Source organism: Anopheles arabiensis, chromosome 2, assembly GCF_016920715.1.
Source record: "Anopheles arabiensis isolate DONGOLA chromosome 2, AaraD3, whole genome shotgun sequence".
Lineage (NCBI taxonomy): Eukaryota > Metazoa > Arthropoda > Insecta > Diptera > Culicidae > Anopheles > Anopheles arabiensis.
Window position 1 is genome coordinate 39,027,738 of NC_053517.1, and position 24,560 is coordinate 39,052,297.

The 24,560-nt window shown below is 45.1% G+C and overlaps 1 protein-coding gene across 4 annotated transcripts in view; it reads left to right on the plus strand.

The window, feature by feature from the left end:
- LOC120894553 (protein eva-1-like) overlaps positions 1 to 23,870 on the plus strand; it is a 93,761-nt gene extending 69,891 nt beyond the window's left edge. For all 4 annotated transcript variants that reach the window (XM_040297206.1, XM_040297207.1, XM_040297208.1 and 1 more), the window contains 7 exons: positions 8,931 to 9,069; positions 10,251 to 10,400; positions 11,039 to 11,182; positions 11,482 to 11,769; positions 17,997 to 18,247; positions 18,468 to 18,654; positions 20,734 to 23,870. In XM_040297206.1, coding sequence (XP_040153140.1) covers positions 8,931 to 9,069; positions 10,251 to 10,400; positions 11,039 to 11,182; positions 11,482 to 11,769; positions 17,997 to 18,247; positions 18,468 to 18,654; positions 20,734 to 20,930 — 1,356 coding nt within the window. In that variant the 3' untranslated portion in view covers positions 20,931 to 23,870. The remainder of the gene's footprint in view (positions 1 to 8,930; positions 9,070 to 10,250; positions 10,401 to 11,038; positions 11,183 to 11,481; positions 11,770 to 17,996; positions 18,248 to 18,467; positions 18,655 to 20,733) is intronic.
- Positions 23,871 to 24,560: the final 690 nt, after the last annotated feature.

Below are 24,560 nucleotides of genomic sequence, written 5' to 3' on the forward strand. Positions count from 1 at the left end.
CCATCCCCGGACAAGGCGCAACTCTTTCCATTTTCATTTTGAAAATCTTTATTTTTTAACCACATGGCCACACATACACACAACATACGCTGTAGCAGATAAACCGAATCAAACCACCCGGCGTGAAGAAGGTCGTCTAAATCTGTGTATTAAAATTTTATGCTTTATTTCGGTAAGGATTTGCTAACGTAAGCCGTTTGCTTTTGTACTTCTCCAGCGCTAGTTTTGCTAATGCAATTCGCATCGTTTGCTCAAAGCCACCAGCCGCGGTTGTTTTCGCGGGATGAGCGAAATATGTATACTAAAACGAAGCTACCTCACACCTTTAATGGGCGCAACGTGCTCTGCATATGGAGCTTTGCAGTAAGTGGTTGTAGTGTACGGTTGGGCAGGTGTAGGTGGTAAGAGAAAATGGTCTTTGCAAGATAGCGTCGAAAGCATTTAAAGCATATCCAGACAAAAGATGAAAGTGTGAATTTTGTTTAAATTATTGAATGTTTTTGCGATGTGTTTACATGAACTGATGTGTTCAGGAGACTTATTTCAAAGTAGGACATCGTTTTTGGACATATTGTGAATGAGTTTCTATAAGCATTTATAAGCTATGTTTATTTATTAACATTTAACAAGAGCTTTTACTTATGATAGTATTTTTAAAGAATTTGTTCATTGCTGGAATAACAGTTTCATGATAGTCTATTCGAATGTTTAAGCTGAATTTGTAATTTTCGTCAAATTGATTATGTATACTGCTTTGAAGATAATATAATAATTATTAAAAACAAATAGAGTAGAAAATAAAATTTATTTTTACTTTAAATACACATTCTAACATGCCACACTCAACAAGTGAGACTTTTTGTGTGATTGCGTATAGCTTTAAGCACGTTTTTCCCCAGCATCATTTAGATTACGCAAAAGAGATTTTTCAAAGATGCATAATGTAAAACAACAAAAAAAGATTACCAAACATCATAACAAGGCCGATACAAAAAGAACAAAAAAACCTCCACATCTCGACTGTTTCTGACGAAATGATGACCTATTTACAATATATTACATCGTTACCTTTTTACCGAATACATTGAGCCACTTTCTAGAACGCTATGCTGCCTTCACCGAACGATGGAACGGAGCTTTATTCATCTTTTTTTTCCACCCCCTTTACACATTTATTACGAGACAGGCTTCTTTTATAGCAGATCACGCGCGCGGACCTCATATAAATCCTTCGCCACAGTTCAACTCTTCCAAGAAGCTGGCGCTGAAAAGCGGTACCGTACCCATTCAACAAATTCAACAAATATCTTACATTTTTGCATGCGTACCACCGTCACGGCGCACCGAGCTGCGCCTGCAAACGGTCCGATTCTAGGTTTGCACAAAATTTATGTTGATCCTGTTTGCAAAAAGCGGATAAAACCCGTGCAGGATATCTGTTTTGCCACTGCCACAACCACCAATCCGTCGAGATTGTTGGCTGCCCATGGTGAGCGTGTGTGTGGTGTGTGTGCTTGGGTTGCAAAGAAACCGTCAAAAAAGCGTAACGCATTCAAGCCGTCGCGGCAACCAACATCAAAATCGTTTCTTTCGGTTACGGGAGGTACAGAAAAAACCATACCCGAGCTCCGTAAACCATAAATATGCAACACTTTTATCAACCGTTCTTCCACACTGCATCAGTTCCTATCCATCTTACACACACACACACTGCGAGGGCTGGAGCGTAAATTCAGTTTACCCATTTTCTCCCAATCGGTTACGATTGATCGACGGTACACGCCCGGTAGATCCAGCGCCCGCGATGCCAGTGATACTAAGCAGAGTTTCGATATTTCAATTTATTTTTCCCATCGCCATACCCCTGCAGCGGTCCATCACAAACACTAACTCACACAAACACACACTAACACACCGGTATACCGGCTGCCGGGGAAACGCCAGGCAGTGAAATATCGATGGAAAAGTGCGCACATAAATTCGTAACTGCTAAGCATCGTAATCCAACCAGGAAGCAGATTTAGGACGAGGGATTATGACTCAATCCTGTAACAGTTTTGTGCTTCACATGCAAAATGCTTTACTAAGCGGCACTACCAAGGTTGCAGCGCGGAGGGAAGGAAATTGTGCCAACACTTGGGGCCAAGTGCAGCACGCTTTGCGGGAAAACTACTTCGGACTTTGGTACTTGCGATACAATCGATCGAAGCGAGAAACAACTTGCCATGGGTTTCGTCGATACTGAGCTTTCCCAGGTGTGCGCTGTAAGCTGCTTGCGGTAGCCACAAATTTGACCCTATTGCGTTTCGATCGTGCATCCAGGGAAGCATGAAAAGCATCCCTAAAGTGTTTTTCATGTGAAGTATACTTTTGCATTCAATCTTAACGATTCCCTGAACTACAGCGTATTCAGATAGTAGGCCCATAATTAACAAACTTCCAGTGTTCAACATCCAGCGCGTCAATCGATTTGTTGTGTTTCTGCATAAAGCGGCACACAATTTGTGTCCACAAAGAAAGCACACTTGCATCAACTATCGTCACCCAATCATGGCTAGTATTCAAACGGTACAAGATTGTTGAATCACACCCTCAGCTCACCTCCCCCCACCCCTCGAGTGGAAAAGATCAACAAGCGACGAGTGTAGGTCCACACGAAAAACATTGCGCGCGGCAAGCTGTCGAATCGAATTGAATTTAGTTGCAAAATTCTATCCGTCCGAAAGCTCGTGCTATTTCGCAAACCGACAGAGCGCTCCCCAAAAAAACACCGATGTGAAATGGAACAGACAAAACTTCTAAGCACGTCACACAAAATATCACACTTGCTGCAGGAATACGAAGCAGGATAGGAAAGGAAGAGGCTGGGGGGGGGGGCGAGAATCCACCATGGCGTCATCCGTACATAATATTATTAAATCAACTTCAATCCAATAATCCAAATCAAATTATCGTCACGATTCAGCATTTATCCATCCGCGCAAGTGGCACCCCTGGGAAGCTCAGATAGAATCAGAAGAAGCAGAGAGAGCGAGAGAAAGAGTGATGAGAGAGAGAAAGAGAGAGAGAGAGAGAGGGAGAAACAGAGAGTGTATGGGAGAAACAGAGAGAGTGTAATAGGAATCAAGAACGATAAGCTCACCCACGCACACACACAGTCACACATACACCAGATGCATCATTGCATTCTATGGAAATTATTCAATTTTTTCCTCGCCCTCACGTTCCGTTTTTATTTGACGATCTTCGTGGAAACGCTTTGCTCCCTCAGCAACTTGGTACGATTTCGTGAGCATCCTGGGCAAGCTTTCTGGCAAAAGCTATGTCCAATATGGTCTCCAAAAAAAAAAAAACAGGGTGCAAGGATTTTATTATCGTGTTCGTTTTACCCGGGTCTCGTAAAAAAATCCGTCCTATCGCGTGCACACACACACACACGCCGACGGATCGGTTGCCGGCGAAACGGAAGTGTCCGATTTATGACAAGATTGTGTTCTTCGGACGTGCCGGCGACCGATTCGTTTGACTCACAATCATCGCATTAGATCCCAGTTTTGCACCACCCCAAACTCCCGTTGCGCTGGCAGTTTTGTGCGATATATGAGAAGCTTGCATCGCTGGGAATGCTGGAAGAAAAATCCAACCGTGCTTCACACCATCCAATTCCACTCCGCCACGTCGAGTTGTGCCATCATTTCCCGTTCCGGGGCCGGTATAACGATGTACCAGTCGCTTACTTTTCTCTCGCATGCGTCATCGCAGCCCAGTTCGATCGCGTTCTTTTTTTTATTTTCATCTGTTTTTTTTTTGTTTTCGTTTTTTATTTCCTCCGTATTCGTTTTCATTGCATCAAATTTTGCTTTTCACTTGCAAAGCTTCGCATCGCACGGATGGGACACCGCGCACACACACACACTGCACAAACTCGAGAAAGCGCATTTTAATCGGATAAATGTTCGGCTACGATGCCACGGCTAGGTGATGATTTCTACGGACAGTGGGAGACGAAAAAAGAAGACATACGATCAACCACTTTCCCGGCACTTGCGGACAGGACAGTGGGTCGTGATGTTCGACTTTGATGAATACCAAATTGGACAATTTCGATCTGCCGAACCGTGCGCAAGTGTGAGCGTTCCCAACGCGAACGCCGCCGGTGAGCGAGAAGATGAGACAGTGTGGTGTGCCATTCATTCAACCGCCCTTCTAGGAATTTGGCTTTCCATTCTCCAGGCTGTGTCGTTTGTACTAGCGAGGCGCTGCTCCAATTCTTGCGCTCCAGTTGAAGCATTCGGTCGGTCGCTCGGTGGTGCCAACATAATTTGATTCCTTCTCTCCTTGCAGCACATGGCTGGCTGGCTGGCTGGCAGAGTCGTTCCTCATCCCCAGCTGCTTTTCGGTTTGCATAACACATTCAAAGCCGAGCGACACCAACGTCTCCCCTCCTGGATGCTGCTCGCTTTGCTCCCGTTTGTCATTTTCGTTAATTTATGAAGCGCTCTCCAGCGTAACAGGTTTCCGGTTTCTTCCGAAACCATTTCTACTTTGTTGTAGCAAAATCAAACAAAGCAAACACACGACACAGAACACCGAACCGGAGTGTTGATGTGGTGAAACGTAGTCAAATGTAGCGAAAGCTTGCCACACATTCTTTAGCAAATGGCAGGCGGCTGGTGCAAAGACGCTTGCTTCCATTCCACTGCTGCGCCGTGCCGCGACCCACACGTAAGCGATAATCTTTTTCCATCATAGTCATTAAAGCTGCCAGTGGGAAGCGCGCGAAACATCGTTAAACATTCGCTTCGTTTCGGCATTGAAAACATTATGCTCATTTGTTTTGTTCAAAGAAATTATTAATCATTTGCACGAATTAATTGAGTACAATTTTTCAACTGTTCACCGACGTACGGGCACAACTTTTATCCATCTAATTTGTGTGTAATCCAGTAGATTCTTTGCAACCACAATCAGCTAAAGCATCATTTGGCTCGCGGTTGGAAAACCTCGACAAATCCGTTCTGTCTGACAGCTGGCTTGACAAGTAAAAAGTCGTCGAAATAATGTCTTATACAAAAGTGGAGTCCAAAAGTGAGAATAGCATTGATTTCAGATAGTGGTCCACGGCTTCAGTTGAAAACATTACAAATCATAATTGCTGTGTTAGTGCCATATAATCTGTAGTGTTAGCTTTGCACTGCTGTTCAAAATTTGAGTTATGCACACTCGTTAATTTACTATTACTTTGTAGACACCATGAATTGGCAGCAAGTGTATCATTTTAGCTTCATTACACAAGCAAGATATAAGATTATTTCGGTAAAAGCTTAATCAGACTACGAGGGATGGTCTTTTAAAATTTTAATCAAATGAACAACACGACTAGTGAATCGTCACTGCTTCAGGATCATGAGAATTATCATTAATCCATGGAATCGATCGGACAGAAAGTATCACTGGAGGTGGCAATCCGTTCAAGTGGTCTACAACATCCAGGCCTCGGTGGAGTAGGTCTTAGAACGACTCAGTGTGTTGTGTCCTGTGAAGTCCGAGTCGAGCTAAAGTCGGAATCGTAACAGGATCACAACAACAGACAGACTTAAGAAAATTGCTACTGCCAATAGGCAAATACTTTGCTCTTTGTTTTGCTACTCAGTTTAAATTAAAATAAAGAAACATGTGCCGGACATAACTCATTACGACATGTTTGGATTAATGGTTGTACAACATCGTTGCTCGTCAAGTTTGTTCTCCGAAATCAGCTGTATATCATGCAAAGAAGATTGAGACTGTCACAGTTAATTATACAGTTCTATTCAGCAAACAGTTTATCCTCTGCATGTTTTTTTTTTCGTCGGCAATACCAGTAACCTTCATCATGCCCAATGTTGTAGCACATTCTGCGAAAAGTTCATCCTAAAGCATTATTATCCTTTCGCATTATTTCCTCTCGCAATAGCTAGTATCGCCGTTGATACCAAGTAAAGAAAGCGGGCCGAACATTAGCTTGCAGCATTCCGGCCAAACCAAAACGCTTGCTGTAATGGTGGCCTAGGCCGTTGCGTCTAGTAGAATTATGGTTTCATTCGTACCACGCCGACTGCACACCGTAACATTTCGTTTAACGCCTGGAGAAAACATTTATCTCAATTAGTACTATCTTGTCAACAGCTGGGTCGGCGATGGTCGGCGGAAAAGAGCACAGCAAGTGGCACGGATAATCCGCCGTGGCAATGGAACAGCTCGGGGTGGCAGCGTTCGCTCGATTCGCTAACGTAACGTACAGGACCCTGTGCTGCCGGTGCTGCCGCATCATCATTCCCCGCTTAAGTTGCCGTTGCGATTGAAAGCAACTGCGCTCCGCACACACGGCCATGTTGTTTATTGCCAAATAATTGTTGGTTGCTCTACTTTTTCGCACAAAGTCGGGCAGGCTCAGAGCCCAAGATGTTACTTTAAATTGCCGTTTGGTTGTTTCCGTGTCGGCAGGCTGCTAGAGAAACCGTTTTCGCATGCCAAAGAAGTAGGGCCGACTTGCTCCAGGATATACCTTGCGGAATGTACCGAGTGGTGTGTGGGTGATTTGCAAATCCAAACACTAGCTTCAGCAGCGACCACGTCCGGCAGGAAGGCAGAGGGGAACCCTCCAGAACCGGTGCAAACAACATCGTCACCGCCACACGGCATTGCCCGCGTTGTTGGCGGAAAACGTGATCGTGTGAGGTTTATTGTAGCGACAAATGACGAAACCGTAAAGCCATGGCGGCGGGCAAAGCACTGGCAAACAAAACATACCGAAAACATGCTGTTTGGGCTGTACGTGAGTCAACGGAAATTGTGTCATGTGAAATCGTTGTCGCGCGAGCCTCCCTCTCCCAAGGTGCGACCAAAAGCTGCGACCAAATTACGCTCCGCACCACAACAATGCTGTACGAAGATGAACATAAGGTTGCATACCAGTTTCGAAAATGGTTGATTGCCGAGGCAGTGTTAATAACATTCCAGTGTTGAACAACGCAAAGCTTTGTAAGTAGCATGTTTAGTCAAACGAAAAAAAGAACTTTCTTTAACACATTTATATTTAGCTCACAATAGAAAGGCGTCCAAAATACTTGTTTCGTAGCCATTTCATGTCAAGTTTTTCAAGAAGGTCCTGACAAAACATAACAAAAGTTCTTGTTAGTGATAAAAAATATTTTCCCATTTTTATCAAGGAACCTAACCACCATTTTTGACTGTTTTTTAATACACTCAAAACAAATTAACAAAATCTTATATTGCACTTAGTACTGAATGGAAAGAAGATGTAGTCATGCAAAGCATTTGGACATCAGTTCATCAGAAAAAGCAACAAAAAAAAACACAAAACAGAACCAACGAAGTTTTCCAATCTGTAACGGTTTTTTGGTCTATGTGCGTCTTTGTAAAAAACAGCACTCGAGAAAGTCTATTTTTTCAGACATGGATAGAAAGACTATAAACATATGTTTTGATAGGTTAATGTATGATTCAATAGACAATTCGTAATATAACTCATACTAAGTCAAGGATGGTCAGACTGCGGTCAATCAACATGTTTTCAATGCTTTCTACATTCGATTCTATTGTTCCCTCAAATGAATGTTCAGTTAAATCTCTTAGTGGCATATTTGACTGATAAAACTTCAATCGCTTTTGAATTTACCAGCTAAGCAGTGTACATAAGAAAACCAATGTGGAGGCCTTTCACGATTCTAGTCAGTTTTTTGTATGGAGTTTGACAGTTGGAGGTTTAAATCATCTAAACACTCCATACAAAATCACACATAAAACTAGCCTGCAATTTTCAGTCTAGATTATTCTAGCCTTCTAAATTCATACACCTTGCGATAAGCCCACCTGTATATTATACCCACTTAGATAGCTGCTCGAAAACTGCTATACAATGATTGGTTCTTCCAGCGACAGATGCTGTTTTTTGTGTAAAGATATCATTGAGGCAAATCTTTGCAACTGAGCTATGCGATCAGATGCTAATCATATACCTACTGTATATCCCGCCAAAGAAAACTGACTGAGCTGTTTACAGGGCAGCCATCATTGGTAATTAAGATGTCAGAGTTATGATCGTTTCAATTTTGTTAACCTATGAAATAAATATATAAAATAAATAAAATAACATAAAATAAAAAAATAAAAAATAAAATACAGCTCATTCAACTTGATTTTTCTTTCTTACGATCCGTTCAACTGAAATGCATTTAGCATAATGTACCAAACGATGACAACATCTTCTTCTTTGGCACAACAACCGATGTCGGTCAAGGCCTGCCTTTGTACCCACTAGTGACGTGAGGTTGGCTTTCAGTGACTTATTGTTACCATAGCAGGATAGTCAGTCCTACGTATGAGAGCACGGTCTATTCGAGGCTTGAACCCATGACGGGCATGCTGTTAAGTCGTACGAGTTGACGACTGTACCACCAGACCAGCCCAATGACCCGGATGACAATATCACCTGAGGGTATTTTATGAGATTCGACCGATCCAGTTCGACCTCACTTCTCGTTGCAGCTTTAAAACAATTTGCAACACAGGCTAATGTGCTGTGAACCGAAACGATAACTCAAAATGAAAGAAAAGGTAACTTCGCCGATGCGCAGCGCACAGAAAAAGGAACCTCATAAGCAATGGCAGATTTAATGTGACATAAATTTCAATTTCGAAATAACCGCAACGAGAGTAGCAGTCGTTAGTACTGCGTCGTTGCTGCTTTCTGCTCGCACCATGTTTGGCGTTGCGCCGTGCTGCAACTAATGCATCCGAATTGTGCTCTCTTGAACGCAATACCAGAAATGCGAAGAAAAAAAAAGAACCAACCGTTCCATTTGCTTTCACACAAACAGTGCGCCGTTCGTCCCACATTAATTCTATTTCCTTTCCACTCATTACAGTACTCGCTGCTTCAGACCGTCGTGGAAGCGTGCCAAAAGAAGCGCCACTGCAAGTTTCTCGCCTCGCCCAAAACGTTCGGCGGCGATCCGTGCCCGGGCCAGCGGAAGTTCGTCGAGGTGGCCTACAAGTGCCGACCGTGTAAGTACACCTATTTTGCGCCATCGTTTGCTCAATAAATTTCACACACGATAAAATCTGGACGGCATGCCAAAGGGGGATGATGCCGGATGACGGCGCGCCCCGTTCACGGTGTGTGTGTGTGTCTGTGTGTGTGTGGGTAAGAACGGGAGTCAGATATTTAGGTCAAATCGTGCTGGCCCTTCAGGCACAATCTTACCACTGTTACAAACTGCTCAAGCACAATGGAACGCCGATCAGATTTATGCTGACCAACATCAACACCGACCACCTTGGGTGCTCGGTACTTGTCACCAGCTCATATGTCGTGCGCCTTTTGCTTCGCTGAACTTGCCACCATTAATTGCTTTTGCCGCGACCGTTCATCGTACGTTTGGAACTCCTTCCAAAACTGGAGCAAGATGCTCTTATCAGTTGTCATCAGGTCGGGCTCATAAATGTCTCCGGCACAGAAATGGGATGTTCCTTCTTCACCGCACCACGGGTCGGGCTGCAGCCAGCTGATGCAAAATTCATGCGAAAGCCCGTCACCACCAGTCATGGGGCGTGGCCCATTGAGAATTTAAATAATTACACCTCCACTGTAAAATGGAGCGTGTAGTCCATCGTTTGGCCGCAACTATGTCTCCAAGAATGGTGCGGTGGTAATAGGATTATAGTCTGGATGGATTGCAGATGGAAGCTTGTATGCTGAAGCATGTGAATAAATAATTAGTGGAAGCCTCATTTTAGCCCAAAGTAAAGCTTAAAGTTTATTATCACTACCACAAACATCATGTGATTTAAACGAGCTGAACAATTAATTATTGTGTTTCGATATATTGCTTCCAGCTGATGTATCGAAAACTATATATATCGATCTGATTTACAACCATAGTTAAATTACTGTTCACTATTTCTGAGGAATTCAAAAGCTTGCTCATTAGGACAAAAACATTCTACTTTTCCCAGAAAAACCCACAGCACCGTAAATTTGACGAATCAATTAATTAATTCCCGTGCACAATGGAAAATCATTCTCCAAGCGCTGCCACCTAATTAGTGCTTCACTCGCTTGCTCATACTCACACACTCGCACCACGGGAACCTTTCGCCATTGTACTTTTCCTCTTCTTTTTTTCGGTGCGTTTGCACTGTTCGCACACTACACGCTAACCACATCCTCACGTCTTCAATTACAGACGAGTTCCGGAGCAAAATCGCTTGCGAAAACGATGTAATTCAATTAATTTGCAACCCATACTCCCGGATAGCAATCTACAGCGCAAACTACGGCCGAACCGAGTACGAGAGTCTTCAGTGCGCGCAGCCGCAGGGTGTAAAGGAGGAAAGTAAGTATCGCCTCACCACTGGTGGGCACTCTGGACACCAGCAACGAAACTCACTTTTTCCGGTGTCCTATTTCAAAAGTCGAAACATTGTGCAAGATTCCCGCACACTAATCTAGCGTGGGCGGCGTTCGAGGTGTGTGGGGGGGGGTTTGCCGCCCGAAAACGGATGCCACCCGGATAAAGGCAGCCGCATTACAGCGGCCGACAGCCAAAAAGGGTCCCAAACCTGTTTTTCACAAACCAAGCTCAAACCGGTATAAAACAAGACTCTGGGAAACCTTTTCCCCCTGGAGACCGTTTTCACACCAAAGCTAATCGGAAACGAAACACTGCTGCCACCGACACTACCGTGTACTCGATAGCCTCCGGTCAGGTACTTCCATCGTTATCTGCTTTCGAGAAGAGCGAAACAGAAGAAAAAAAAACATAGAAACCAAATGGTGGTGGAAGGTACATGGGACGCATCGAGCTGGTTTCCCGCAATCCGATACAATAAATGTGCAACTGTGTTTCGGGTAGCGGTAACACATCCCAGCGGAATAGCCATAAAATGGCGGCCTAGCCAACCGTTTCCTTAACTCGATCGTTCGCTTTCTCGCTGTCTGTCCTAACGCTTTCGTTCCCTTCCCTATCTGCAGATTGTCTCGCCTCGTACGCCACGGAAACGGTGATGCAAAAGTGTCACGGACGGCGGAAGTGCACACTCTCGGCGGACAGTACCACATTCGGCAAACCGTGCCGGCCCGACTCGAGGATGTATTTAAAAGTTGTTTACACATGCGGTTAGTATTAACACTGGATACGGTCAGCACCAGATGGTTGATTCGTTGCACTGCTCCGGTTTTATTGGGGGTGAGGGTGGATGATGGTGCTAAAACTAGCTGATGAAACTTCATACAGTTTCCCCTGCCAAAAACCGAGAGCAGTTGCAATCGCACAGTACGATTAAATGAAACATAACACACACACACACACACACACACACACACACACACACACACACACACACACACACACACACAGACATACGATCATGCACGGTGCACTTATCGTTCGTTTATTCTCGGTACCGCATACACAGTGCCTAGGAAGGTGCTGAAGGATCGCTTCGAGGCTGCACCGGAACCGGACGAACCGCTGCAGAGTGACCTCGAGCAGGACCAGGACGAGCTGTACGATGAGGATCAGTTTTTCCGCGAGTCGGACGCGGCACCGCCCGGACCGGCACCGAAGCTGCAGGGTGGCCCAACGAATGGTCGCGTTTCCGATGTGCCCGGCTACGTCGGCACATCGAGCAGCAGCAGTACGCCCGCTTCACCGCCCCGCTCCATCCACGACATTATGGACGATAGTGACTTTTCGTTCGGAGGTAAGTGGAAGGGGTTTAGGCTGTCGATGCGCTTTGACGGTGACGGTGGAGTTTTGTACCATCGTCGAACGAATTGGAGCCATTGGCTGTTCCACCGACTGCTGTGTTTAAAATGTGCATTGCACTGAAATGTGATTTCACGCTATGTTTCTACTCATTTGCATAAAATTGTATAATACACTATGGCGAAAATCGCTACACATTTCCGGAAAGTACAATTTTATTTTGAATTTAAATAGCTTACAATCAAAGCCTCTAGAGGAAGCAGTGATGATGTTGAGACCAGTTCGTCATTTAAATAAAGAATATTGTTTTTTCATTTGTTTTAGGATATTCAATTTCAAACAGAAAATACGTTAAATTTATTGCATTTGCCTAAGATAAAAATAAAACTCATCTCTCGAGGCACAGCTGTCGTTACAGCACTCACAAAACAAGCTCTGGAAAATCATTCGCAGTAGACCCACTCTTCAAATGACGTAAAAGCGATTCGAAACGCGTATGACGTGCGCATTGAAGTAAACAATTCTCGGAAACGCTATGTTTTTTATGGAATCTAATTGCATTCCCTGTATATATCGCATTCTTCGAAGATGGCAGTTTATTTGACACTTATTATTTTATCACGCTTCTTAATAAGATTGGTGTAAAGCTTTTTCCACGCTTTTATTTAAGTAAAATTCTATTATCGCTTCTTGCACTGAAGATGAAACGTGAGCGCCACTTGCTTCGCACAAAACACCAGGCGTCTCCATGAGCATTTGAATACATTCGTTATAATTCTAAATCTGTGTTAGAGACGCAACCTGATTTGTGGAATCTTATTTTTGAATTAAATTTAAATTTTTGCGCCTTGTATTACGGCCTTATTACGGGTGGCTTATTTCGCAAAGGGATTGGTCTCACCGCACAATTGCACCGGTTAGCCTGTTAGCGTCCGTAGTTGACCAACACCCACCACGAACCATGGCTGCAATTGCATTTTCAATTGAGAGACTGCAGTGATTCCCGAAGCCTGTGACCGAGCCAGCCTGGCTGACGATAATATAGTTTTTCCCACTGTACTTCACCCTAAACGCTACACGACTTCTTCGCTAGAATAGTTGCCGTGCGGAGAACACCTCTTGAAAGTGTTTCTTCTGAATTACTTCCAGTTTCCACCGTTCGCTTTCGTCATTGTATTGCCCACGGCAAAGAAATCTCGAATGTAGATCTTTGAGTGAAGCCAATACTAGCAACAATACAGTGATTGAGTTGGACTGGGGCGTGGGAAACGGGCAGAAACCCACCACCCGCTGGCCCGATTGCATTAATGCTGTCCACTGCAAGCAAACGAGCGAACGTTGTTCTCGGCTCGGGACGCCAAACAGGAAGCTTAGAAAATGGGCCAAACAAGCACAGTGCCGCTACACAGACACACATGCACATAGCAACTGTCAAGCAACAACCACAACAGTTCGGGCAGGCTATTATACAGCTGAAAAATAACCATTCCGCTAGGTGCAGCAAATTCCCCAGCAAGCCGTTAAAGTCGCTGGTGCTGCCGCTGCTGTAGCCGGTGGCCAAAATAAATTGTCTCATCCTGTGCCACCCCGCACCAGTGTGTGTTGCCGGTGGCAAACAAAGCACAGAATAACAAGCAGAAGAAGAAAAAAATGCATGCAGTAGACCCCGGCCAAAGCGGCAGTGCCGGGGCTGGTTTGGGACTGAAAACAGGCGGCCGGAAAACCATTTATCCTGCCAGCTTCCTGCAATGGGCCAGTGTGGCTATCTCCCCCACACATTCATTGAGCTCTCGTCCTCGGCCATTTTCGTAGGCAAGTTTGTATTTAATTCCCGCACCCGCTGATGCTGGCGACTGTTAGGGATGCACAAAACAACAAAAAAAACGACATGAGCCAGAGGGAACGGCTGGCCACATTGTCGGGATGTACCATACGGCTGACGGAGAGAGAGAGAGAAAGGGAGAGAAAGTAAGCGAATGCCCATTCCCAGTACAATCAACTCTACTACCCTCGTACCACCATCCTGTGTGCCTGTGTGACAATGATGCCAGTGACCGGTGTTTGACATTTGCTTTAAAATTCCCCACCGGCCGTGCAACTGCTAGCCGAGAGTGTAGTTGAAGCGCAAGAGCCAGCCAGCCATTTCTTCTTTGCGGCCGACTGGGAAGCTGGAAAGCGTACTATTGGCGAAAGCATAAGTCACCTTCCCACAGCGGCAAATGGAGCTAATGATACATACATTATCCGAGCAGTGGTGAAGCTGTTAGTAAAACCATCTGCTCAATTGCTCCGGAAAAAGCTGAGATTAATAGCTTCTTTTACTTGGGGGGGTGGAGAGGTGTCTTTGCTACACAGCGGCACCGTGAAACGATTAATGACTGCTCAGGGAAGCAGAACAAGAAAAGAGGCTGCACTGTTCAATGAAAAAGTAATTTAAGACAGTTGGAAAACAGTCGACGGAAGTAATCAATTAAGCTCCTTAAAATTACAAGAAGCATGCGCAGTGAAGTACTGAGTACATAAAAGCTATAAGAAACCAATAAGGGTTGATGTTTTGCAGAACATATATGATGAAAACTGTTTATGAAATGAAAATCTTACAGTGGAAGCTACCAACCACTACGTCAATAAAACATCAATACCATGGTATTTATGGTACCTGATGCAAAATGTCCAACTGCCAGAACAAATCAATCATTTGACTATTTGAAAAGCACTTAAGCTAGAAGTGCGGTATGATACCAATAAGATTTTTTTGTTTCCGTTCATAAAGCTTAGTTTGGCTGTAGGCTATATGTCATTAGCACAACACTCGGCAACGTCAATCATGTATGTCAATGGATACAAGCTGTTTGATAGACATTAGATACAGCGGTAAATTGAAGCATTGAAAGCAAATATGGTAATATGTGAATAAATGTTGATATTCACTTGGCTAAGATGCAGAAGTCTTCGTGACCGCACGAAATGAGAGATATATCGCACATTGATTCGCCCGGAGGGCTTTAATGGACACGAGTCTTGGAACATTCCAAGATGAAAACGTTGGAATTGGCCTCAAATTGGGAGTGTTTGAGCATCTTTGAGGGTGTGTTCGACCATGGAGTTCGAAGGAAATAGATGAACTATGAGCCTGCTAAGCTGTACAGCGAATTGAGCATCCTGACGGTTTTCTAAGCCTGACAGGATACGATGTCTGAGGCATCCCATGAGGATGACAGACTCATGCCCCGCCAAGAAGATGTTCGACAACGATCCCCAATTCAGCATAAGGCGCAGTGAAGCACAGCGAGCTCGATGGCTGGATCAGGTGAAGCAAGACCTGCAGATCGAGTGTCTACATGGATGGGAGGCAGCCAGGGACCATCCAACATATTTAACAATTCCATAATATTACATTCCTTTATCTAGAATATATAGTGCACAAAACATCGTTTCACTGAATCGTGTATGCAATAAATAGATAAAAAACAAAAAGCCCGATCCAGCTTGTTGGGAATGCCGTTTTTCTACCTTTGCCCCGTTCTATACACTCATTCAGCACTGAGTCACGTACTACGGCTGACCAGCAACAATACTGCCGGTCAACTTCGCATCAAGAGCCCTCGAAGTAAGAACCCTCACCACGTGCGGCCGTTACTACTACTCCAACCAGATGGCCAACCAACACACTCTGGCACTCTTCCCGCTCCGCACGTACTCGCACCGCGAACGCGGTCCCGTATTCTTCAGTGTTTGTACTTTTTCCGCTCACTTAACCCGTCCCCGACAGGCTGCATACCGTCGCAGTAAATTAACATGCTTCCAAAACCGACCGTGCCCAGCGAGAGCATAAACCAATTAGTGCTCGGGCATCGGTTGCGCGCTCGACCCTACCGCACACTGCCGTCCGGGAGGATCTTCTTTCGGAGAGGAAAATCCAGGCTAATTTGAAGATGTACTACGTGACAGGTTACGTAATGCCGTTATGTATTCTACTAAGTGTTTTGCCTGCCCACAGCAACGCCCGTACCTGGCGCTTGCTCGAGATCCAGTTTCACCGAAAATAATCAGCCACGGTGTGAAGTTGTTTCTCCGTTTTGCCTATTCCCGGAAACAACCGGGGGAAAGAAACAACGAAACGCACTGGAATGAAGTCTGTCTTGAAGCAGCCAGCGAAAGAGCTTGCGCAAAAAGACATACAACACAAAAAGCACAGCATATACGAGGTGTTGGCTGAAGGTTGGGGCAGCTTGGCAACTTTTTTTTTTGCAGCTCGGTTTCACAAACTCGTTCGGTTGCATGATGCAATTAAGGCGAGGAGATTAATTAAAAATTTCCACCTCACTTGTTTTTCGCCAACCGCACCCGCCAGGAGTGTGCATCAATGTGAAATTGTTCTACTTTCTCACAAAGTCTGCTCACTTTTATTCTCGTCACGTTTTGGATCATTGAAACTGAACGGATTGAACACCTTAGTGGGATCAATTCGGGGAATTTGCTACGGCGTGTTGTAAACATTTGCTTATATTATACACCTTCCTGCAGTGTCGCTTCTAACAGCAAGTACATCCGAATTTCCTAGTATGGAGGGAAATCAGTAGTAAATTGAATCTGCACCTCACACATTTACACACAAACACACAATCTGCTGCTTATTTGTTTCACCGTACTATATTATGCTCTGGCACGCAATTCACAGCGAAAATGAAATACGTGCGCTCGCGCGCGCTTGCTCGCTCATCAAACCTATCCTCACACACTCGATGGAACGGACACACCTAAAATCACGCACGCACCCGTATGTTGACGGTAGAATTATAGCCTTCTTACCATTTTGTAACATCAACATATCCCCTGCATGCATCTGCAAGAAGGACGATCGATCGAAGTCGCTCCCAGCAACGGGACGGCTGACCAGGGGCGAAACCGTGCCAATCAACGAAATCCCATCGCTTTCCCCGAAACACATAATGAACCGAGTTCGACGTTTCGGGTTCGAACGGATAAGAAATTAGTCGTCTTTTCCAAACCACCATCGTCGCCTTCGTCCACTGGTCCTGTGGGGACGCTGCCGGGCGCCAGGCAGCATCCCGGTGTGGCCGAGCGAAACGAGGCTAGCAACGGAGGCTTTGGTGTGGCCGACGACGGCGATAGCCCACGCCACATTGAGCCGAAGCCGTCCAACAGCGATCGAAACGATTATCCGCTTTTGTTTGCTTGGTGGGAGATTCGTCTATTTGTGGAGCGTAAGTACTTGCTGATAAGATTGAATTTCTACAGCCAAGCGACGGTGTGTTTGTGCACGGAATCATTTCGTGACGACTTTAAAGCACATTTCAGATACAGTTCCGAATGCTTTCTTAAAATTGTAGAAAATTAAACCTTTAAACGTATGGGAGATGTGGATGTAAACTCGTTTTGCTAAATGTTGTTCAAAGGGATTCAATCTTCAATCTACAAACATATGATAAAATGAAGCTCATACCTCTAAGCACTTGTATGACTTGTGATGCTGAAAATTAATTAAGGAACGAGAAGCCATTATGGAGCACTATTTATACTGCAGAAAATGGAAAACATTTCCGGCGGGAAAGTAGTGGAAAAATCGTACCTCGTGAAACATCCCTTTTGCACTGCTTCCCGACATTAATCAACCGTTGTAATAAAACACCTGTACACAACAGCGCAACCAGCGAACGATGGCGGCGGCTGGGGCAGTTTATTTGATTAAATGGTTGAGTGCGTTAGCGATAACTTTGCTTCATCCGCCTGTTCATGTGCGTACGATAAACGATTTCAAAAAGGAAATACGACCAGTCATAAACATTCTATTGCTATTTATTTCCATCAGCAGACGATGGAAATGTAAGAGTTGATCGGAAAAAGGGAGCGTTTTGATGTTCGATGTGCGCGTGATGTGAGATTCATCTAAGGTTGATTTTATTTTACATTTAAGCTATTTAGAAGATGTCTCATTCGAAAACATTTCAGTCCAAAAGTTCCTTTTCAGTTCCATTAACAACTTTTCCACTTTCTCCAGCTACCGCGGCTTCCATGAAAACTCACACTAACTGTTGTGTATTATTTATTTCTTTCCACCTTTCCTATCGGTACCATTTGTTCCGCTGTACTTCACCGTGGCGGTGGGTGGCATCTGTGCTTGCTCGGGACGTAAAATATTGACGACAATCGGGCGCAACCCGCATCCGCCGCAACGCACGCCGCACGCCGGAAAAACAGAAAACCAGGAAAAATTCTACCTTTACCTTATCGTGGCCGTCACCGTCGCCATCCTGCTCTGCGTGTCGATCGTGATCGGCCGGCTGGTGGTGCAGCGGCGCCGCACAGCGAAGGACGGGGACGATAAATTCCAAACTTCCAACACCGGCGAAACGACGCTGCCGAACGGTTTCACCGACGACATATCGGAAATCGATGCCGATATCGATCTGCAGACGCCGCTCCCGGTGCCGAGCGTTTCGCGAAGCGATGTAAGTACGATGTGGTGCGTGGTGCCACCACACTTTACGAATCAGCTGTTGTGTGGCACCGTCAAGGTTGCCATAGTCTAATCAAACCTGTCTACCGTTCACATGTTCGCTGCATGCGCTTACGCTTCCGGCTGCCTGTACCGGCCGCCTGTTCAACGATTGCCGCCCGACGACCAACGCGCCCACACGGACACGGAACGACTGCATTGCCACCCGGCAGAGCTACGGACCGTACACGCCGTCGCCCGGCCCGTACGGCAATCTCGGACCGTCGAACATTTCCCACACGTCCACCACGATGCTGGTGCCGCCGTGCTCGATGGGCACGATCATGAGCACCTCCCAGTCGCCCGGGTATCTCGGCGGGCCCATCAACATCATGCCGTCACAGCTGGGCTCCAGCATAGGTGAGTGCGTTTGTTCCGGCAATAGCCATTTACCATTCCAGCATTGCCCCATTGCCCCATTGCTGGGTTGCTGGGGGCATGTGCGTGGGTTACAGCGGGTGGGTTTGTTTTAGCAATTGACATGCATTTCATTTACTTTGATGATGGTTGTGTTGGTGGGCTTGTTGGGGAAATGGTTTGAAGGTTTTGCTTTTTACACATGCGATCCACGTTGATTCGGTTTTAATAGCAAAATGGTTCATTTCTGAAGATCCTGGCAAATATTACGTGAAGCTTGAATGCTTAGAAAATGATTTTTAATTGAATTGCAATCATAAAAGAGGCGTATTTGAATCATACAGGCGTATTTTTCCTTGGTTAGAGCCTAATCAAGACATTTTACTCGAATGCTTTTACATTACTATCACTTTTGTTTACACTTCTTCTAAGATTATCATTTCTTTTATCATTAAAATATAGCATTACGGCCGTTCCACCTGAATAAAAAAATCATTAAAATATGTATCCTTTGCATCTCTCTTCAAAACAATTTAAATATCATATTTAATCACCGAACCGTACGGAACTGTTGAAAAGAGCATATATCTTTAACTTCCAATAAAAAGCTAACCAACAATCAATGTGTAAATTGTAAAGCTTGAAGAAAAGGTACCATTCATTGATTCTAAAACATCGACATGTTACATCGATGTCGATCTGCCCTTTTCCACCCCTCAGGTGTGTTAAGAAGCATTGAGCTAGTTCATCTCTCTAGCACTAAGCCAACATTCTCGCACAATACTCAACTATACCTTGGACCATGTTTAACAAAGTTACATCCGACTACACCGCTCATCCGATTAAAACTAACACAACAACCACTACACAACCGGTGTAACGCAACGTTGTAACGCATTTGCCTACGGCTGTCGATAAATTATGTACATCATTTTCTGCTACAAGCACACTTAATGCACCCTCCAACCCTTCAAAGTTCGACTTTAACTCGAGCACAGCCAAAAGTGGTGTTTAACAATTTTGCTAACCTACACGGCCGGAAAATGGGCACCGAAAGCCGCCTTGAGTAAGCTTACCCTGGCCCAACCAGCTTTTCTTGGTTGGGTCGACCGGTGTGGACCGACCTTTCAACGCCAACAATAAAACTCGCTCCCACGCTACTCAAACATACTTTAAAGACCTTCGCTGCCGGTGTTACGATGCTTGTAATACTAATTTTACCTTCTTGCTTTCCTTTTTTCTGTGTGCTACCGGTAAACATACACGCCCACACGCACCGACACACCACTTTTGACCGCTCTTCGGTGGCCCTGGACGGGTGGGCTGTCTTTGACTTTAATTTTTCATCGCTCGCTTAGAATAATATTTTAATTCATTCTCACCCCGTCGGTGCGCCTCGAGCGGCTGCGGAGCTGCTAAGCATTGTTTTGCAGTGCCGTGTTTGTGTTGTCGACTCTTTGCGAGCACTTTTGGCGACGTACTTTTTTCCTGTTTAGCGAGCATAGCTGTTTAATTAGATCAGCAACGTGGAAGTCGTTTTGGAGGAAAATGCTCCCTTTCCTGTTTTTTTGTTGTTGTGTGTGTGACAACACTGAAACAAACATCGGGTGTTTGGGGCGTGATGCTTTAATTAGCTAAAAATTCATGCTCGATGCACAAGGGCTTGGCATTAGCGGGCTGGCTGCCTTTCCCGAAAGGTGAATAGGTATGACAGTTTACGAGCATGCTCCAGGCTCCAGCACATCCTTGCCTTCGGGGATTTTCTGTCTCCCGAAATTCCCGAAGAATGTTGGTTTAAAAAGGGTTGGGAATTTGGAAACGCTGGAATGTTGGCTGCAAAATAAAACATTCCCCATAAAAAAAAATGGAGGACGCAAAAGGGTGTGCACAAAAAGCAAACCGGGGTTTAAAGAGCTAAGCACACTGACAGGCTACAAATGGGGAAACAATCGATTTTGAAGATGGTGGAAATAATGTGTACCTTTTTTACCTTCACGAGATTGTTCGCTTTTGTTTCCTTCTGCTTTCCTTCTGTTTCTACCCCCGAGTGCAACTAAATTCCCCTTTCTCCACTGGAAACAGGTACGATAAGGACGCCACTGGCAGCCATGACGACCCTGCCGAGGCCGCACCAGCCATCGCAACAGCTTCCGCCCGGCTTCCTCGGCGGCTCGGTAATTGGCACGCAAACGCTACGCCGCCTGTCGAGCGATCACGATGGGAACACACCCCGCAGCCTCAGTAGAGGAGCGACCAACGCGCAGTACTACTACGGATGACATCCGGTTCCTTCGCAGCCGGCGCTTATCGCCACGTCTGGTCCGCCAGGAACCGGCACGGGGCAGAGCCACGGCGTCGCGCAACAGCAGCAACACCCGTCCCAGCAGTTATCATCCGCCTCCTCAATCTGCTCCTCCTCCTCGACCCATCCGGGGCAGCAGCAGCAGCAGCAGCAGCAGCAGCAGCATCATAAGCAACCACCACCACACCCGCAATCCATCCTAAAAAACAAGGAACCAACGATCAGCGAACTGGAGGACACCATCGTCATGTGTCCACCGAATCGAACGTACTGTTTCTAGAACTACAGCATAATCCTGCTAAGGAAGCATCACACCACCACCACCACCACTACCACCGCCGCCGCCGCCGCCGCCACACTACCGCTCCACCGTCCACCGGTCGGTGGGACGAGCGCGCTGGACAAAGATCTGGTGTATCTGTGAGACAAGTTTGCGAAAGCTAATTAAACTTCGTTCGCTCGCACCAACCAAGCAAGCACACAAAACAAGAAAAAAAAAAATAACGGCAAAACCTTCTTGACCGGCGGCACACGTTTCGAGCGCAAATGAAATGTGTCGCGCACGACCGGAACATTGCCGGACTAATCCGTGGACGGGCACGGCAAAACACAGTCCGCCACAGTCAAACACAATCTAACGAGTGAGACATTGCTAGGTGGTTGGCGCGGGGCATGATCCTGCAGGGGATGACGCTTAGCATTTGCGAGCAACCGTCAACAACCGGGAGCTTATCGTTTGTCCAAAACAAGACTGGTTCCACTGTTTGGTGGGTGTATGTGTGTGTGTGTGTGTGTTTGCATCACGAGATGTGACGGGTCATTGCGTACCTGCGCGAAAGGGGGGCATGGCGCCCGGCGTGAAGAAAGCGTCATCATGAGCCGCGCGGTCTTTGGAAGCTGTACCGTGAGGAAGCTTTAGTGGGATAAGCTGCGGGTGTGTGTGTGCGCGCGCGTGTGTGTCTGTTTTTTTGTCTCACAGGTTGGCAGAGGGGTCACCTCCCACTAGAGTAGGTTAAAGATGGTACAGCACAACATGCTACTGCAGAGCCCGCGCCATGCGTTACAGTGTGCGGTGGTGCAGTTTTGTTGTATTGTCATTGTTCGAATTTTATCGTAAGCCAAACTGTAACTAAAAAGGGAAAAACAACTCTAGTTCGTAGGACGTAATTAGCGCGAATGAAACGAACCATCCAGTGGACGGTGTGAGGGGAGGAGCGAAAGGAAATGTATTAAAATAGTTCTTACAAACCACTAATGGAAAAAGGTGCGATGGTCAGCATGCCAAATGGTGACCCCTGGTGCATCGAGCAGAAGGCAATAATTGAAACCCGTTTTAAGTGACCAGTGACCCAGAGGAAGTACACACGCACGCGACACGTACAACGTGTAAATGTTTGTGTGTGTGTGTGCGTGTAAGGAAAACAATCGTTTGTGTGCAATTTGAAATTGTTAATTTCAATCCAATAAGCGACGACAGGGTTCGACAGCGGCAAGGAAGCCAAGTGGAACGATGTCGATGGCACTTCGTCAGCAAACAAGCCGTTGTGTGTTGCCCGTTTGCTGCACGAATCTTAATGACAGAACTGTATAAATGTTGCGACTATTGGTGGGTGTATTTATGTATGATAAGTGAATCAAGTAATGATGCGAAGCGTGAAGGAGTGTAGGGGTTGTAGTTGAAATTTGTAGGAAAATTCATCGAGCACTCGCAGCCAATGGTAGCTGGTGGTTTGCTTGTGGACACCGTCGGGGAGGTTATTCAGGAAACGTTTACCAAGAGATTTGTTTTTGAAACCCTTATTTTTTGCTGAAAAACTATTACTCCTTTGGCACACATTCTGTAAGGTAAGTGTAACAGATAGGTTGACATCACAGGTAGCGTCAAATCATCATTAGTGTAATCTGTACTGCGTGATCAACCAAAAAAAAAGCACCCAGCAGTCCAGACCACTTCAACTGTGTTGAGACAACTCCAGCACTGCTACCGATTGGACCATGGCTGAGCGGTACACAGTGTTGCGAGCATCGTTGCGGCACACATGCCAAACTCATTCTTGCCATCCAACCTGCCAAAAGTGAATCCCGAAACGACTCGTCTGACAGCTGTCTGTCACGCAAAAACCGAACCGATACGCCCTCGTTGCAATGCTGATCCAGCAAATGGGTCCATTTCGAAATGGTAATCAGGGTAAAGCAAAATGAAAACCACGCAAACGGCGCGATGGGAAACGCGTTTTGCTCGTAACAACAAACTTCAATCGAAAGGTTTCACTTTCTCGCGTGAAACATGCAAATTGGAAAGCAAAACCTCTCATGTTGGGGAAAACATTTGTAAAGTGGACGTATTTTCTTTTCCATTTATGACAGTGTACACAAATTTTATGTTCTGAAAGGATTGATAGCAAAAGAGTGCCGCTTGAGCAGTAAATTCGAACCCGTTTCCCTTTGCCAAAGATGAGGTACCAACATTATTACGCAAGAACGTTTGTCCTAAACACAAATGGCAGAGATTTCTAAGGAGCTGATTGCACTGTCGAACAGAACGTGTCGTGAATAGCCTGTCTGTATGTATTTTCCTGTAAACTATAGTTCGGATTTGCGAATACAAAGCAGGTGGGAAGATAGGAACGTAAATTTAAATTTAAAAATGAATAGAGAGAAAAAAAAAACAAATCTTAGGAAAACATTTGTAAGTAAGAGAGCAAATGAAAAGAAATCATGGTCGGAATGAAAGTGTCACGGTAGAAAAATTGCAGTTAAGTTTATTTATTTACCGAAAGTATATTCTATTTCCTTTTTATACAATATTGACGATAAACCGGAAAGCAAACACCTTCCACATTACTGCATCTTACACCTACGGAGGGAAGCTGAAAAATCAAAACCAAACCTGTAAATAAAGTATTTTAATAATAAATGTTCGTTGCACTGTGAGCTTACTATGAGATGACAGAACAATGATCATCAATACGACGTGTTTTGCTTCAGAAAAGGTAAGTTCGAAAGGTACATCGTCTGCCAAACGGATCCAATGCAGTTCTAACAGCACCTTTAGATCTATCAAAAGCTAGCACTGCATTGCATAACCTCCAGGGGGCAATACGTTCGAATTACTTGCACAAGCTCTGACTGTCATATTCACTGTGTTTGTTAATATTTTAATGTATACGCACATTGTGATCCGTTGTCAAACTATATTTAAATTCTTATGAGATATTTTCCAACGGTCTAATGTTCAAAAGAGTGCCAAACGATTCCAGTACATATCATTACAACGGTTTCTAGCGTATGCAGCGTGAGACGAAGCGGTGTATCCATACATTTTTTTTTAATCAATTCATTGTAACATTACAATTTTTAGAATATTTCAAAGGTTTTAGAACAACAAATGTTAAGGAAACACAAATGAGTAACACAATCTTGCATACCTTTAGGCGCTTAGCAAAGGGCATCAAAGGCTCTAACTCTGCCTTTGCTATTAAAACGAAATAAGTGTAACACAAACTCTGCCCTTCTAGCTGATTCAAATTTGGTCTAATTATAAAAACTTCAGACAATTTTTTTTTAATTCATAACACCTCCCCAATAAAAATAAACCATACTTACC